This window comes from Clupea harengus, chromosome 3 (assembly GCF_900700415.2).
Source record: "Clupea harengus chromosome 3, Ch_v2.0.2, whole genome shotgun sequence".
In the NCBI taxonomy this organism is placed as follows: domain Eukaryota; kingdom Metazoa; phylum Chordata; class Actinopteri; order Clupeiformes; family Clupeidae; genus Clupea; species Clupea harengus.
In genome coordinates this window covers 29544720-29558117 of record NC_045154.1, presented here as the reverse complement: position 1 = coordinate 29558117, position 13398 = coordinate 29544720, and the positions used below count along the sequence as shown (strand labels likewise).

General features: G+C 44.7%; 1 protein-coding gene across 2 annotated transcripts in view; it reads left to right on the top strand.

Moving 5' to 3' along the window:
• mical2b (microtubule associated monooxygenase, calponin and LIM domain containing 2b) overlaps positions 1–13398 on the top strand; it is a 48843-nt gene that overhangs the window by 24760 nt on the left and 10685 nt on the right. For both annotated transcript variants that reach the window (XM_031565313.2, XM_031565315.2), the window contains exons 14-20: positions 262–356; positions 468–536; positions 736–843; positions 8091–8277; positions 8475–8539; positions 8765–8843; positions 13221–13353. In XM_031565313.2, the coding sequence (XP_031421173.1) occupies positions 262–356; positions 468–536; positions 736–843; positions 8091–8277; positions 8475–8539; positions 8765–8843; positions 13221–13353 (736 nt within the window). The remainder of the gene's footprint in view (positions 1–261; positions 357–467; positions 537–735; positions 844–8090; positions 8278–8474; positions 8540–8764; positions 8844–13220; positions 13354–13398) is intronic.

The window sequence follows — 13398 nt, the reverse complement described above, 5'->3', positions numbered from 1 at the left end:
TTTGTTTTGAGGATAAGTATAATGGTTTAATTGTATGATTGTCATGCCAAGAAAACATGCTACAAAGATTAAAGCTGAAGTTTAAGTTTACTTTGTTATTAAGTATAATTCCCAGTACAGTTTTTGTTCTCAGTGATAACATTTGTTTGGGTCTTCAAGTTCAGATTTGGGGAGACCCAAGCTTGAAGTCTTCTTTCATTGATAATTAGATCCATCACATCAAAAAGTTGGATGGCAAGACACTGACGTACTTCTTTACAGGTGCTTCCAGAGAAAAGGATGAAAAGAATGAGGACTATTCATCAAAACATAACAACCTAATTAACCTCACTCAGGCACGAAAGAGGATTCCAAAGGTAAGACCTGCCTCGGATAAGCAAGTCTGAAGCTTTTGCATGGCAGCCAGCTTCAAAAACAAAGGGAAAAAATGAATGTTTAACAGTCATTGTGTTTTTTTTTCTGTAAAGGATAAGAAGCTTGAAGACAACGACTCCCAGAATGTAAAACGGAGACGGCCATGCAGCTATTTGGATGAGGTGTGTGTGCTCTTATTTTATTTATTATTGCTATAACGCAAATGCATAGAAGTCACAGATACCCATCATCCATGTCAACTGACATTTCTGTGTGTGTGTGTGTGTGTGTGTGTGTGTGTGTGTGTGTGTGTGTGTGTGTGTGTGTGTGTGTGTGTGTGTGTGTGTGTGTGTGTGTGTGTCTCTCTCTTTCTTTGAGAAGCCGTCAGTCGGTCAGGCTGACCCCTCTGGTGAGGGTGCGATTCGCTCCATGGCGCATCTACTGGCCAAGTTTGAGGAGAACACCTCCAGTGTGGTTCCACGCAAACTGGTGAGCTGACTTTCCCAACCTCTGAGCACTCTCTCTCTGGAGACTACACACATACATCACCCACCCACTGCAGGATATTGCCACACATGGCTTAAGCTTCAATGATTTGCATCTCAATGCATTGCCATGTCTGTGATTTTTTTTATGTCACAGCAGTGGGGAAAACATTGCCTATGGTTGTGCAGTGTGATGCAGTGCAGTGTGGCTGGAAGCTCAGGTTCCTTGTACTAGAGGGTAGGGGGATTTGAGTGAAGGCTTGGACAAATGCTCCCCAATCCAATTCTGAAACTTCACTGTGAGCATAATCCCTGTGAATGCCTCCCTTTGTGTGGTAAGGATATGTGGCGCCCGCTCCCCTGGTACCCCCCTGCTGGCTTGCAGCCTACGGACTGTGGCCCCCTGGAGGACATTAGGGAGCGGGTACAGGGTGGGAGGCTTTGCCCTGTGCTTGGAGCTGGGCAATTCATTGAATTTCATTTTCAGTTATGATTTTGGCGTTCCAATGATCGTGAGCTAGATATTTGGAAGTAGACGATCTTTTTGTGCTACTTTCCGTTTTGCAATGATGCTCTCATTTTGTCTTGTGTTGTGTAAATCCAACGCTCCCTTTTCCAACAGCGGTGCACTTTCGCACCTCCATAAAAGCCCTTATTCACTCTCAGCCAGGCTGTGGCATGTTTTAGTTTGGTTAACATGAAAGGTAAAAACCAATTCAGCTGTGGTCAGGGTGGTCATTCAGTTTATCATTCTAAAGTGTCATTCAGCCATTGTCTGTTGAACTACTGTATATGGAGTTTGAGAACTGAACTAACAGAGGAACTGGGATGAGATGGTTATGGAAGTAGGAAGTAGAAAGAAGTTGGGTGGTTGAGTGGAAGGGGAGTGCTTAACTGTGCACACATTGGAGGGAAAAGTTTGTTGAGTTCCAGTAGAAGGGTTCAGTCTTGTTTTTTTCTGAGACCATCTCAGTTTCCTTCACTATTCAATTAGATTGTTTTGCTTTTTGAGCTATTGCTTTCGGTTGTTGTGTAAGTCCATTACAGCACACTAATAAGAGTGTTTTTTACGCCCTGTTTGATCCAGCACACGCAGGACACACACTGTGACAGCTGGAGGTGTCTAACCTTTAATTACAGGATTACACAGGATATAGGTCATGCATGAGTACTCCGATGCACACATGATCCTTAAGCTGAATGGAGACGGTGTTTTTAAAGTTGAGGTTGTGGTCAAAAGGTTACTATGATCACGGGTTCACAGGGGGACCATATGTACTCAGAGAATGTTGCCTTACTGAACCACATTTAGAGACTCTAAAGTATCCAATGATATTTGTGTCGTCTTCTCCTGCATTTTCCCTTCTGCTCTGTGTATCTGTCCTGTCCTGTCGGTTTATTTTCTCATTTCCTGCTCTGTCCAATGTTCTGTGTGTGTGTGTCAGTCCGAGTCCGATTCTGACTCTTCCTCTGAGTCCTGCCCTCCCCGGCCTTCCTCGCTGGACCTGACCGACAACCCGCGCTTCGCCAAGCCCAAGGACCAACCCCCTCCCCCGCCTCCTCCCAAGCCCAAGTGGCAGGTAACTCCTCCACCCCTCACCGCCTGTCTGTGGTGCAGACAGCAACAGACCCATCCCAGTAAGCTCCCAGTTTGGATTACTGCAGCTTTATTAAGGGCCACTGAGGTGAACTAACACTATCAGATCAAAAAACCCTTATCAGGTGCCCCAACCCCCTCCATGCCTAGGTCTACTAATACCAACATGCCTTGGTGTGATGTACACTGAATGATGCCCTCTGCTGGTAGCTTTGTGAAGCCATTTGGTCACTCGTTGGTCCGTGTTGTGTGTCCCCTGCCCGCAGCCGTCTATCTACCTGAGGCTCCTGTCAGCGGGCTCCTCGCCCCAGACTCCCAAAGACAGTCCGAGCCCCACATCTCCCCTCAGTCCCAGCTCCAGCTCCAGCTCCATCCCCAGTCCTGGCCGGAGCCCCAGTCCTCAGCCTCTATACATTCCCCTCAAGGCTCCACGGGTAATCCCCCTGGCCACCCCAGAGGAGGGGTTGGGCGAGGCGGATTCCCCTGACCAGCCTTCCTCCTCCTCCTCCTCCTCCGTCGCCACCGCAGCTCTGTGTGACATGCTGCAGCGCCAGCAGCATCTGGAGCACCAAATTGAACAGGTGATGAGCGTGCGGTGTGTGTGTACCACTGTCACTAGAGCCCGTCCGTCCTCTGTATGTCGGACATTTCCCTTCTGACTCGCACATTCCCTTCCATCAGCACATGTGGAAGAGTAAAGGTTAAAGTCCAGTTGCCTTAGAGAACCCAGTTATGTAACGGTGTCTTTGCCCCCCCCCCCCCCCCCTGCGCATTTTGGCATCAACACAATCTCCCAGCACTGATCCACTGATGTACAGAGCAAAGGCAACTCTGAGTTAAAAAAAAAAACGGCAACAAATCGACAAACAAATGAGCATTGTTTTTTTTTAATCTGAGGTGATTGAGATGGAAAAATAAGTCTAAAACATTTCTAAAGCGTTGCTTAATGGCAACAGTGTTTAAACGTATCGGCTCTGCCTGTTGTAATCTCCGCTTCTGGCTCAGCTGAAAGCAGTGGTTTGTTTTTAATCTTTCTGTTCCTCTCCTCACGTGTGCTTCCCTCTTTCCTGTTCCTCCCTTCCCCCCCCCCCCCCCCCCCCCCCTCCTGGCTGCTTTTGCAGAGAAAAGCAAAGACCCTAAGCACTAGGGAGTTCAATAAAAAGAGCATAAAGGACAGAGCTCTGCACCTGTGCTCCATGTTCCCGGGCGGAGTCCCTCGCCATAAGGTGATGGTGCATGGATCACCTGCCTGTCTGCCTGCCTGTGGTTTCCTCTCCTAGCATCCCCAACCACCTGTGACTGAGGGCCCTGGCCTGTCTGACACTCACCTACGACCTTTAGGTCCTGATCTTGGCATGTGTCCTGCTGGAAACGCTTACTTAATACCGATTCATCCAGTCAGTTTGGTTTTGTTCGTGATGCACCTAATGATGCTTGATGTGTTTTTGTGTTTGTGCTGGCAGTAAATGTTCCTGTATCGGCATGCATGTATGCCCAATTCATACATGAATTTGAAGTGTTGCATGAGAACCTCTCACTCACACTCACTGCTTGTTCGCTTTTTCCAGTCGGGCTTTATCTTTATGTTTCCAACTGTTTCTTTCACTGTACTGCTGCATTGAGTGTGGCGGTGCTCTCTACTTATCCAATTAAAAGTCCTTGAATGAAGCCGAGGCCGAACTGTTTGTTTGTTTGTTTGTTTGTTTGTTTGGACTCTGCTCCTTTCAGACGGAACTAATTAGGACTCCATTAACTGGCCATGCCACAGCTTGAGTCTACTGAATAGCTTCCTCACTTCCTCTGTCCTTGTGGTCTTTGCTCACTGCCCTCTCTCTCTTTTCTTTTTTTTTAATTTCTTTTGCTCTTTCTTCTTCCCTCCCTCCCTCCCTCTCTCTCCCTCTCTCTCTCTCTCTCTCCATACTGGGTGCTTTCATGCCAATGCATAAAGATATGAATCAGTGAATGTCCCTCCCAAGGCGTGGGCGGGAAGGGGAACTGTGTGTGCTGATCAATGGCGCTGTTGTTGTGGTGTTAACTCATGTTCATGACCTCCCCCCACCCCTGTGAGTTTGGCACGTACAACCTGCTTTAATAGCCGCTTTACTTTTTTACCTCTTTACCTCTTTACCTTTTTTCCTCTCCTCTGAAAATACAATCAGGTATTTACGCCTACCCCTTCGCCTGCCCCTGCTTCAAACCCTCCTCCTCTTCGTCGTCCTCCTCCTCCTCCTCCTAAGGCCCCGTCCACGAACTCTGTCCATGTCTCTTCTGCCCTGTCCTGTCTTCCTCTTGCCCCAGCGCCACCTCAGCCTCTAAAGCAGGTAAAAAAAAAAACACTCAGACACGTCAGCTATCTGAACTTCATCCCCAGGTGATGAGATACTCTTTTCTGATTGGCTGGCAGGTGTCTCGATATTTCTGTAGGGCACACATATGAAGCATATTGGGTAAAAAAAAAGAAAAGTTGAATCCCCATTCTATATCAATGCTCTGGAAACTTTGAATGGTAACTATAACAATTCATCGATAGAGGCTACTGCAGTAAGTGTGTAGTCAGACTAGAAATAAATGTATTGTCTCTCATTATGCCAAGTGGTGTAAACGCAATGAATTCCATGCTTAAATAACATGTTATCTGGAAAGCCAGCAAGCATAGAATCAGAAACCAGCTACCCTGATAGCAGAAGCCCAGTTGACCACTATCGGTCCGTTGGCTTTTTGCCTCTACGGTTTTCTGGTGTTCCACTGAGTGAGTTACGGACAAACGGCCCACCATTTGCCACTCCCTTTCAAAACAGGAGTTACTCATTTATACTTGTCATTTTCACCAACCCTTTTCTTTTTTTTATAGATGTTACCAGTGCGCAACAGAAGGTGAAAAATGACTTGAATTAAAGACTTGAGGGGCCTTCTAGTAGGCTATGAACTTCTGTTTAGTGGCTGATATTTAAAATCGATTATGTCAAGGATAGGATCTAGAAATTCCAGGTTGTGGATATTAAGGCAAATAACATGGATGATGGTGGATGATAACCAGAAGTGGCGTACCACCAGTGTATCCAAAATCCACCGGTGGACCGATATAATATGCTTTCTATCTGGGTAGCAAGCTAAAGGATTTGGGCTTAGCAACAATGGAGTCATTTGTAAACAAGTAAACTACCCAACGTTATCTTTGTCTGTGATCTAAAGAAAGTAGAGGCCTACTACAAACTAAACAGTTTGGCTTCTTTTTAAACTAAAACAAATGTTTCCTTTGTGGGCTATAAATTAATGCCCAAAAAACGTGTGGCAGGATAACGGCCCTCGAGGTGTCTTTACAGGGCTATTGGAAATATAGGAAACTCCACTCCGGTTGGTGTCTTTGTGGAGTTCTTTGCCTCTTATCCTCATCCGATATTTTCATATAATGGGACCCCTCGGGAAACATGATCTCTTACTTAGTGGAGTTATTACTTTTTAAGCAAAACTCCATTAGTTCACTCTTAACTGAAGCTCTGAGTACAGCGGGTAGAGACATTGTTTAGGATGACTGAAGGTTCTAGGATGACGCCTTTGTTCAGTGGCTCCCAAATGAATCAGCACTGATGTAATTACTTCCAGCTTTTTTTCAGTGTCTGAATTATAGCTGTAGAGAGGTAGGCACACTCCTGTACTTAACTGGAACAGTATGAGGATATGTATTCTACAAGCATGAGTGAAGGTCAACACTTTGATTTACTCTGTTTTTTCTTGAAAGGACATTATTACAGAGCTAGTTCCACAGCTTTTAAACTAGTGTTGATTTTGCTTTTTCTATTGGTCCTAGTGCAATGGAAGTGCCTTATCATGTGAGCTTGGTCTTAGTCAGATACATTTATCTGAAAACGGTGACGCAGAAACCTCAAGTTCCCACAAACAGGTAGAACCACTGCACGGATGGCACGTTTGATGATCCCGAAATGATGTAGGATATATGGTGTAGACGCTAGGTGTCGTAAAGAATTGATAACCGCATGGCTGTGTATACACAAGGCCCCCTGTGCTTATTTGTAGACACATTTAACATTAATTTGTGGCGTATTGCTGAAGAAGAACTAGATACTAAAGAAGAATCAGAGTATACCTTTTAAGCCAGGTGAGTGGTCAGAGTAAAACCTGTTTACTTTGAGATCCAAACCAACCTCCTTGTATCTTGAGCCAATCTAAGATGACTCTGGTTTGTTGAAATTCACTGCGGACTCACAGCACTGAAGCATGTCCACGTGTGGAATGCATGGATTTTCCATTTTCCTTCCCTGTCCTCCTGCCTGTGTTGTCTATCTATCCATCCATCACCACTTTCTTTTCTTTTTACTGCTAGTCCCATCGTATCCATGTTTTGTTTGTTCTTCCCTCTGGGTCTTCTCTCCTGGTGTGGGTGGGTGTGTGTGTGTGTGTGTGTGTGTGTGTGTGTGTGTGTGTGTGTGTGTGTGTGTGTTCCTTTTCTCTTCTTCTCCCCCTTCTCTCTGTGGTTGTGTCCGTTGTTAGAGGACAGTGGGGAAGGTGTCCTCTGTGATAGGCGCTAAAGCCGAGACCCTGGCCATCCTCTATGAGACTGACCATAGGCCCAAAGCTGCTGACTCGGCCCACTCACCGGTAAGGAGACAGACATGAACGCATGACAAGTCACACTGCAAATGGTGTAACAAGACGCAGTGACGTTTCTTTGGATAGTGAAGTTGTGTTTTCTTCCACTGTAATGTACCAATGGTCTTGCTTTGAGCTGTACTCGAAGCAGGCCATGTCTGTCTTGTCCTGGCTCAACTGAAGTCACACTTGCATAAACGTATTGACCCGCTTTGTCCATAGTTTGGAGTTTTTTTTTTTTTTTTTTTTTTTTTTTTAATAACCTGTTTATTTGTGGAAGTGAAAAGGGAACTGTATCTGAAATGGCCTCCAGGTTACGTGCTTCCATCATGTGGCTGAGCACAGTCACAGTGTGATCAGGCGCGCTGGGCTGTGCTGTTCTGTTGTGTTTTGTTTTGGGACTATGTGAAAGTGTGGCTCTGGGGGGGGGGAAGTGAGTACTGTTCATGAGACTCTCATCGTGCTCTTTTGCATGTCTTGTCTGAGGAGTCAGCAGGGAGCGAACAATGAGTGCTCATTGTGGTCATGCGATACTGTCCACAGGTGATGCTCCAAGGGAGGTGCCCACAGTCAACAGGGGTAAACCCAGCCGAACGCGCTTCTGGTTCACTTAAGTAGGGCAAAGGGTGCAGCGCTAATCAACTACATTGACCCTTTGGGGAAAATGTAGCTTGAACATTTGTCAGTGGTTTTTAGTCACCATGCTTTGACCAAATACTGATGTTGGCAGCTCTGTGGTAGAAGCATCAGCTACAGTGCTCCCCCCCCCCCCCCCTTATGTGGGGGGATCTAATCACTCAGCTCTATGCTATGATCTTTCATTAAAACTGACTTTTTATTAACAATGCATAGCTTGATGGTACTAATAATGTAGCGCTCGCTAGTCTACAGCTTCCCATTCACACAGCACAGTCTGTCTCTCTGTGTGTGTGTGCGTGTGCGTGTGCGTGTGCGGGGACAGTTGTACTAACTTTGACGCAACCTTGGCCAGCACCCTCCTTATTATCTGTGTCTTTAGCATCTGCGTGTCCTGTCACCCCCGACAGGGTACCGCCCGGAAGGAGTTCCCGATGGGCGTGGGCGGGAGCGACGTGTGCCACTCCTGCAAGAAGCGCGTGTACGTGATGGAGCGCCTCAGTGCCGAGGGCTTCTTCTTCCACCGCGAGTGTTTCCGCTGCGAAGCCTGCCTGTGCACGCTCCGCCTGGGAGGTCATGCCTTCAACGCCGGCCACGGTACGTCCACAGCTAAACGCAGTCCCTCCCCCCCCCCCCCCCCCCCCCCCCAATGTATCTGTTACCCTGAAGCAGTGAAACCATGCTTCTTGAGACCTGTGGACAGTTCCTGAACCCCAGTTTTCAAATTGGGGAGTTTATTACCCATTAAATGGCCTGCATGCTGTTTCATTGTTATCCTCTTTTTTATATTGCAGGCAAGTTCTACTGCAAGTTGCACTACTCTCAGTATTTAGCCGACACCAAGAACCGCGAACGAGTGGTAATGAACTCTCCATTTACTCCTTGTTGCACACATAAATAACATCTGGTATCAGCTACACCACAATTAAGTGTACCAGAAGCATTTGCGTTTTTTTAGTTATGCAGTTTTATGGCTCATCTTTTTAGTGAGCATTTACTTCATTACCAATTACAATTATATCCATATAAAATCATTTTTCAGCCATTTTCTGTTTTTGAAAAGTGATCCCTATATTGTTTGCAGGAGGAGGAGAACCAGATGTCTTCAGTGGACGGCGGTGCACTGTACTCGGCAGCAGTCAGCCTACAGGGCCAGCCTTCAGGTACCCTGAGTTCCTTGTTTAGGGCGGCCGTGTCCTGGCCGCAGTGGCTGGTGGGGCTGCTCCTGGGCTCGCCGTGCCGCCTGGGCCGCTGGGCCTCTGGGGCAGCGCGGGTGACCCGCCAGCACGTGCTGGAGCGGCAGGATGACTACGGCTTCATGTACATGCTGCTGAGCCTGGGCATGCCCCTGCTGGCCAGCCTGCATGACGTGCTGGCCCAGATGTTCCGCATGGAGGAGCCACCTCTAACCCCCCCGGCCCTGAGCCTGGCCCAGCGGGCGCTGGAGTAGGCACACACACCCCCAGCAGCCCCCGGGCATCCCAGCTCTGGGCCCCACTGCACATAGAGCTCTAACACAGTGGTGGTGTTTGTTTGTTTGTTTGTTTGTTTGTTTGTTTGTTTTTAAAATCTAACCAAATAAGGAAACCCAATGATAAAAAAAGGTGTTTCCATGTAACGGCCAACAGTGTTAAAATGGTTTTTCGTAACCTGCCTGTCCTGTGGTTCCAGCCTACCAATCAGTGTGTTGTTGTTTTTTTTTTAAAAAGAAAAACAAGGACTATTGTGAAACCAAAGGAAGCACTGAAAGCACTTTACCTGGAAGCACAGCGCAGGCCTGTACTACTTGCCTTTGAGTGTTTTAGTATGGAAACTTGTTTTGGTTTAGAACGGTACTGACTGCATAGAATGGTACAATGATCCTCATTTTCTTACAATGTTGTGGAAATGCCAAACAGTATTAGCTTTTTTGTTTTTTTGGTAACCAAGGAACCTTTTTCTACAAAGAGGACTATTGGAAGCTATTTCCCCCCCCCCCCCCCTTGTTGTACAATGTAGCATGGCAGTGTGAACAGTGTGTTCCACTAGGTTGGAGGTAGCTTAATCTGTAGTTTCTCTGCCAAAGATTTGTTCAGCTCTGTGAAATTGAATTTGTCCTTTTTTTTTTTTTTCTTTGATTGTGACAAATCCAGACATGATTGTGACCAAACCAGACAATGCAGTATTTCAGGCACTGGCCTGAGTGCCTGTGTTCACTTTAGTTCTGTATGCGTGTGCATCTGCTGTGTGGGGAGCTCCTGTCTCGTCCCAGCATGTAGTATTTGTGCCAGGGTTCCATCTGGACGTGTAGAGTCCAGCACAAAACACTGCTGGATCGTGGCTCCAATAAGGCTTGTAGGGTCTTGCAATGTCCTTGCAATATTTTGTCCTTATTTTCTGCAACGTCCCGTTTCTATGTTCATTCTTATTTTCCCCATCCTTTTTTTTTTTTTTTTTTTCCATCCTTCCACTCTGTCCTATCTCATGTGTAGTCTGTTGCAAGTTTCCAATACTGTAATCTCTGATTGGCTGAATCGAGGCCGCAGGAAGGTGAATGGGGGTCACATGATCCTTTGTGTGGCTTCACCAGTGGCTTTCCTCGCAGCCCTTACTACTCCACTCCTTTCTAATCAGTGTGCCGTCGAGAACGCAGCATGGGTCTTGTGTATGGAAGTCTTGATGTCGATCTCACAAACTGTAGGCAAGTTTTAGTTTGTGCCCTCACTGCATCCACGGTAACGCTACTAACTGAAACGCTATGCCAACATTAATCTCAGCATGCGCTTTGCAAGTGAAGCCTGTTTTTATTTTTTTTGTAGCAAAATTCTTCACTCCCATTTTTTTTTCATTTGAAATAACATATTTCATGTTCTTCTGTCTTTGTTTGTCCCCCGTTGAATGTTCCACTCTAGAAGACGCTTATCTCTCCACACAGTCACGCAGCGGAGACTTCTCTTGCTCTTCCTCTTAGAGACCAACTGAGCTTGGTGCCTGTAAGAGGATTCTAGTTTTTGCACTTTTTTTTGTAAATTAAAACGACAAAATCCTTGGATTTTGATCTCCAAAAATGTTCTCTTTTTGCTATATTTATAAGACTTCAGCTGCCACCCTGTACATTTCTTAGGTAAATGCTTAATTTATCGTATTTAAAGCCTGTAAGTTTAAAAAGAAGAATAAATCCTTTTTAATACATAACTCTTGTTTCCTCCTCTTTATTCAAATTCGAGCTGTCTATGCACTTCATCAGGCCCACACTTTTTAAAGAGTCTCATGTTCATGCCTATGTAAGCACAGGACTCATCCATTTGCTATGGCATTACTGGTATAAATGACTTAGCTGCTTAAAAAAATAACGGCTTAATTGATGTGATCAAACCTATGCAGTAGCCTTTTTAAAATTGACTGTAGCATAGTTTAAGATCGCGCTTTCCCATGTAACCTCAGTCAGCTCCTTGTTTTGCGGAGATTTAATGTCCTTCGGTGCCCAAAATTGGGTGCTTTTTTTTTTTTTTTTTTTCTTTTCTTTTTAAATCCCCCATACATCAGACCCAGTGCGACCGTGGCTCGGTTCCTACGGTTACAACTAGCCTTCAGCCTCCTTTTCTCACTCTCACACCTTGGGCTGTTTCTGGGCTCTCTTCCATCTGTCACCTTTTTTTGTTTTCTTTGACCCAATCACTCACGCGTTGATCAGTTCAGCATGCTCAAATGGTGTGCAGTGTTCACTTGATTGCGTTTGTACTCTGACTGACTTCACAAGAACCAACATCTTTGCTAAGAGAGGTTTTTGGTGGACACCTTTTAACATTTCCAGTTCAGCTGTTTGAATATCTCAGATTCTGTGTAAGGTAGAACGTTTTTTCCAAGATGACCAATTCCTCAGCTTGTATGAAGACCGTCTTACCGAAATGCTAAAGTTTTACTCAGAGCATTGCACATAAGCAGGTCACAAGTTCACATCAAATTAACCTGCTGTATCTCTCCATCTACAGTGAACCACCACTGTGCATATGAGCTGACACTCACAAAGAAAAGACCTCTGTTGTGTTAACACACACACAAGGGCATTCATGTGTGTCACAGGTCAGGCAACAAGGGTTTCAAAATCATGCGACGGATCTCAAGGTGATGCTTTCAAGGGCTTCATATTCAGAGGCATTGAATTCAAAATACCTAAAGCATGGTAGCACTGTCTGCTATGCCATTTGTATCACACCACGGATGCATTCACAGCATAGAAGCATAGATTCACCCTTCGCTTCACTGCAAGCTAGATATGAAATTCTGCAGGTTCTGAATAAGCTGTAGGCTGTGCATAGTCAAGACCTGTCTTTATCTCCATGACTCTGAAACCATGCAACAAACTCCAGCATTTTGCCATTTTTTTTGCCATCCAAATGACAGATTTTGAAATGATTTAAAAAAAACACTTGAACTCCACAGATACTAGAAAATAATTTCATGAGATAAAAACCAAAAGACAAACTATCTGTAAGTATTTTTTTTTTTTTTTAATATTTAAATATTTTTTTCAATAGAATTGTAATATTTTAGTTTTTGCGTGGTTTTTTTCATGTCTTCGTATGTAATGGAGACATAAGAACACAAATGTTAGGTGTGTCATCACACATTTCTGAGAACTTTTACATCCATACTATTTCTCCAGAGTCCCATAAGGGTCATGGGGGTGAAGATGAATATATATCAAATATTATTGAGACCAAATGAGTGGGAGCCTACATTAAGCAGTGGCAGGGGTGGAAACGGACATAACCACCTTCAGGAGGCCAGAAGAAGTGGAAATATAAATACAAAATACAAAGCTAATTTATGTAATTTTATGTGCAATGTCGGCCTATGTGGTAAAAAACAAAATACACAGCTTTGTGAAGAGATTAGGTAAATTGCTGATTTTGCGTTGAATTTGGAAAATAGAAAAACTGGATGGTCTGCAATTGTCCTTTGAAGTACTGCTAAAGTGTTAAGATGACCTTACTTTGCTCTTTCATCATTTGTAAACTGTCAAATGTAACGTTATTTATTTATATATATAATGTTCAACCAGACCTAACTATTGTATACTATTTAATATATTTATATTATTTATATACTTAAATGTATTCATTGATTTGTTTAGCTGTTTATTTTCTAATGTATTTATTTATTCATATTAATATGTATATTTGTTTTCTTATGGGACTGTGTTAAATATTTCTCTCCATTTTTGTGTTTTCTGTTCTGTTTCCTCTTGTCATCAAACAGGTCTTATCCACATATTTGTAATTATGTGTGCTGTTAAGTCAGTTCAAATATAGAAAAGGTTTGCAGTAGAGTGCTAGGTTCATTTGTTCTCTGGACATTGTCCCTATGTGATCATTTATCTCCCTGTCCTTTTTAACTTTAGAATATTGTGACTGTCGTTTGTAGATCTGAGTCCCTTTGATCTGTAGACCAGAGCTGTTGTGGTTGTGCCAAGCTGGTGTTTCTTTGGTAGCTGCTTCAGATGACGCCACAGCTTGAGTGTTGGGTGACATTTGTGTGTGTGTCCCATAACTTCCCAGGAGTCCCACACGAGTATACAGTTCCTGACGGCCAGACCAGAGGGCCACAGAGGGGCTGGCTCGACCCCACGATGGTGGTTGAGTTACCAGAGGACCCTCTGCTAGAAGTGGACCAGCCTGGCTCCAGCATGGAGTAAGTTAGCTGCAGGATGGTTGTCTCCTTAGAACTTACTACCGC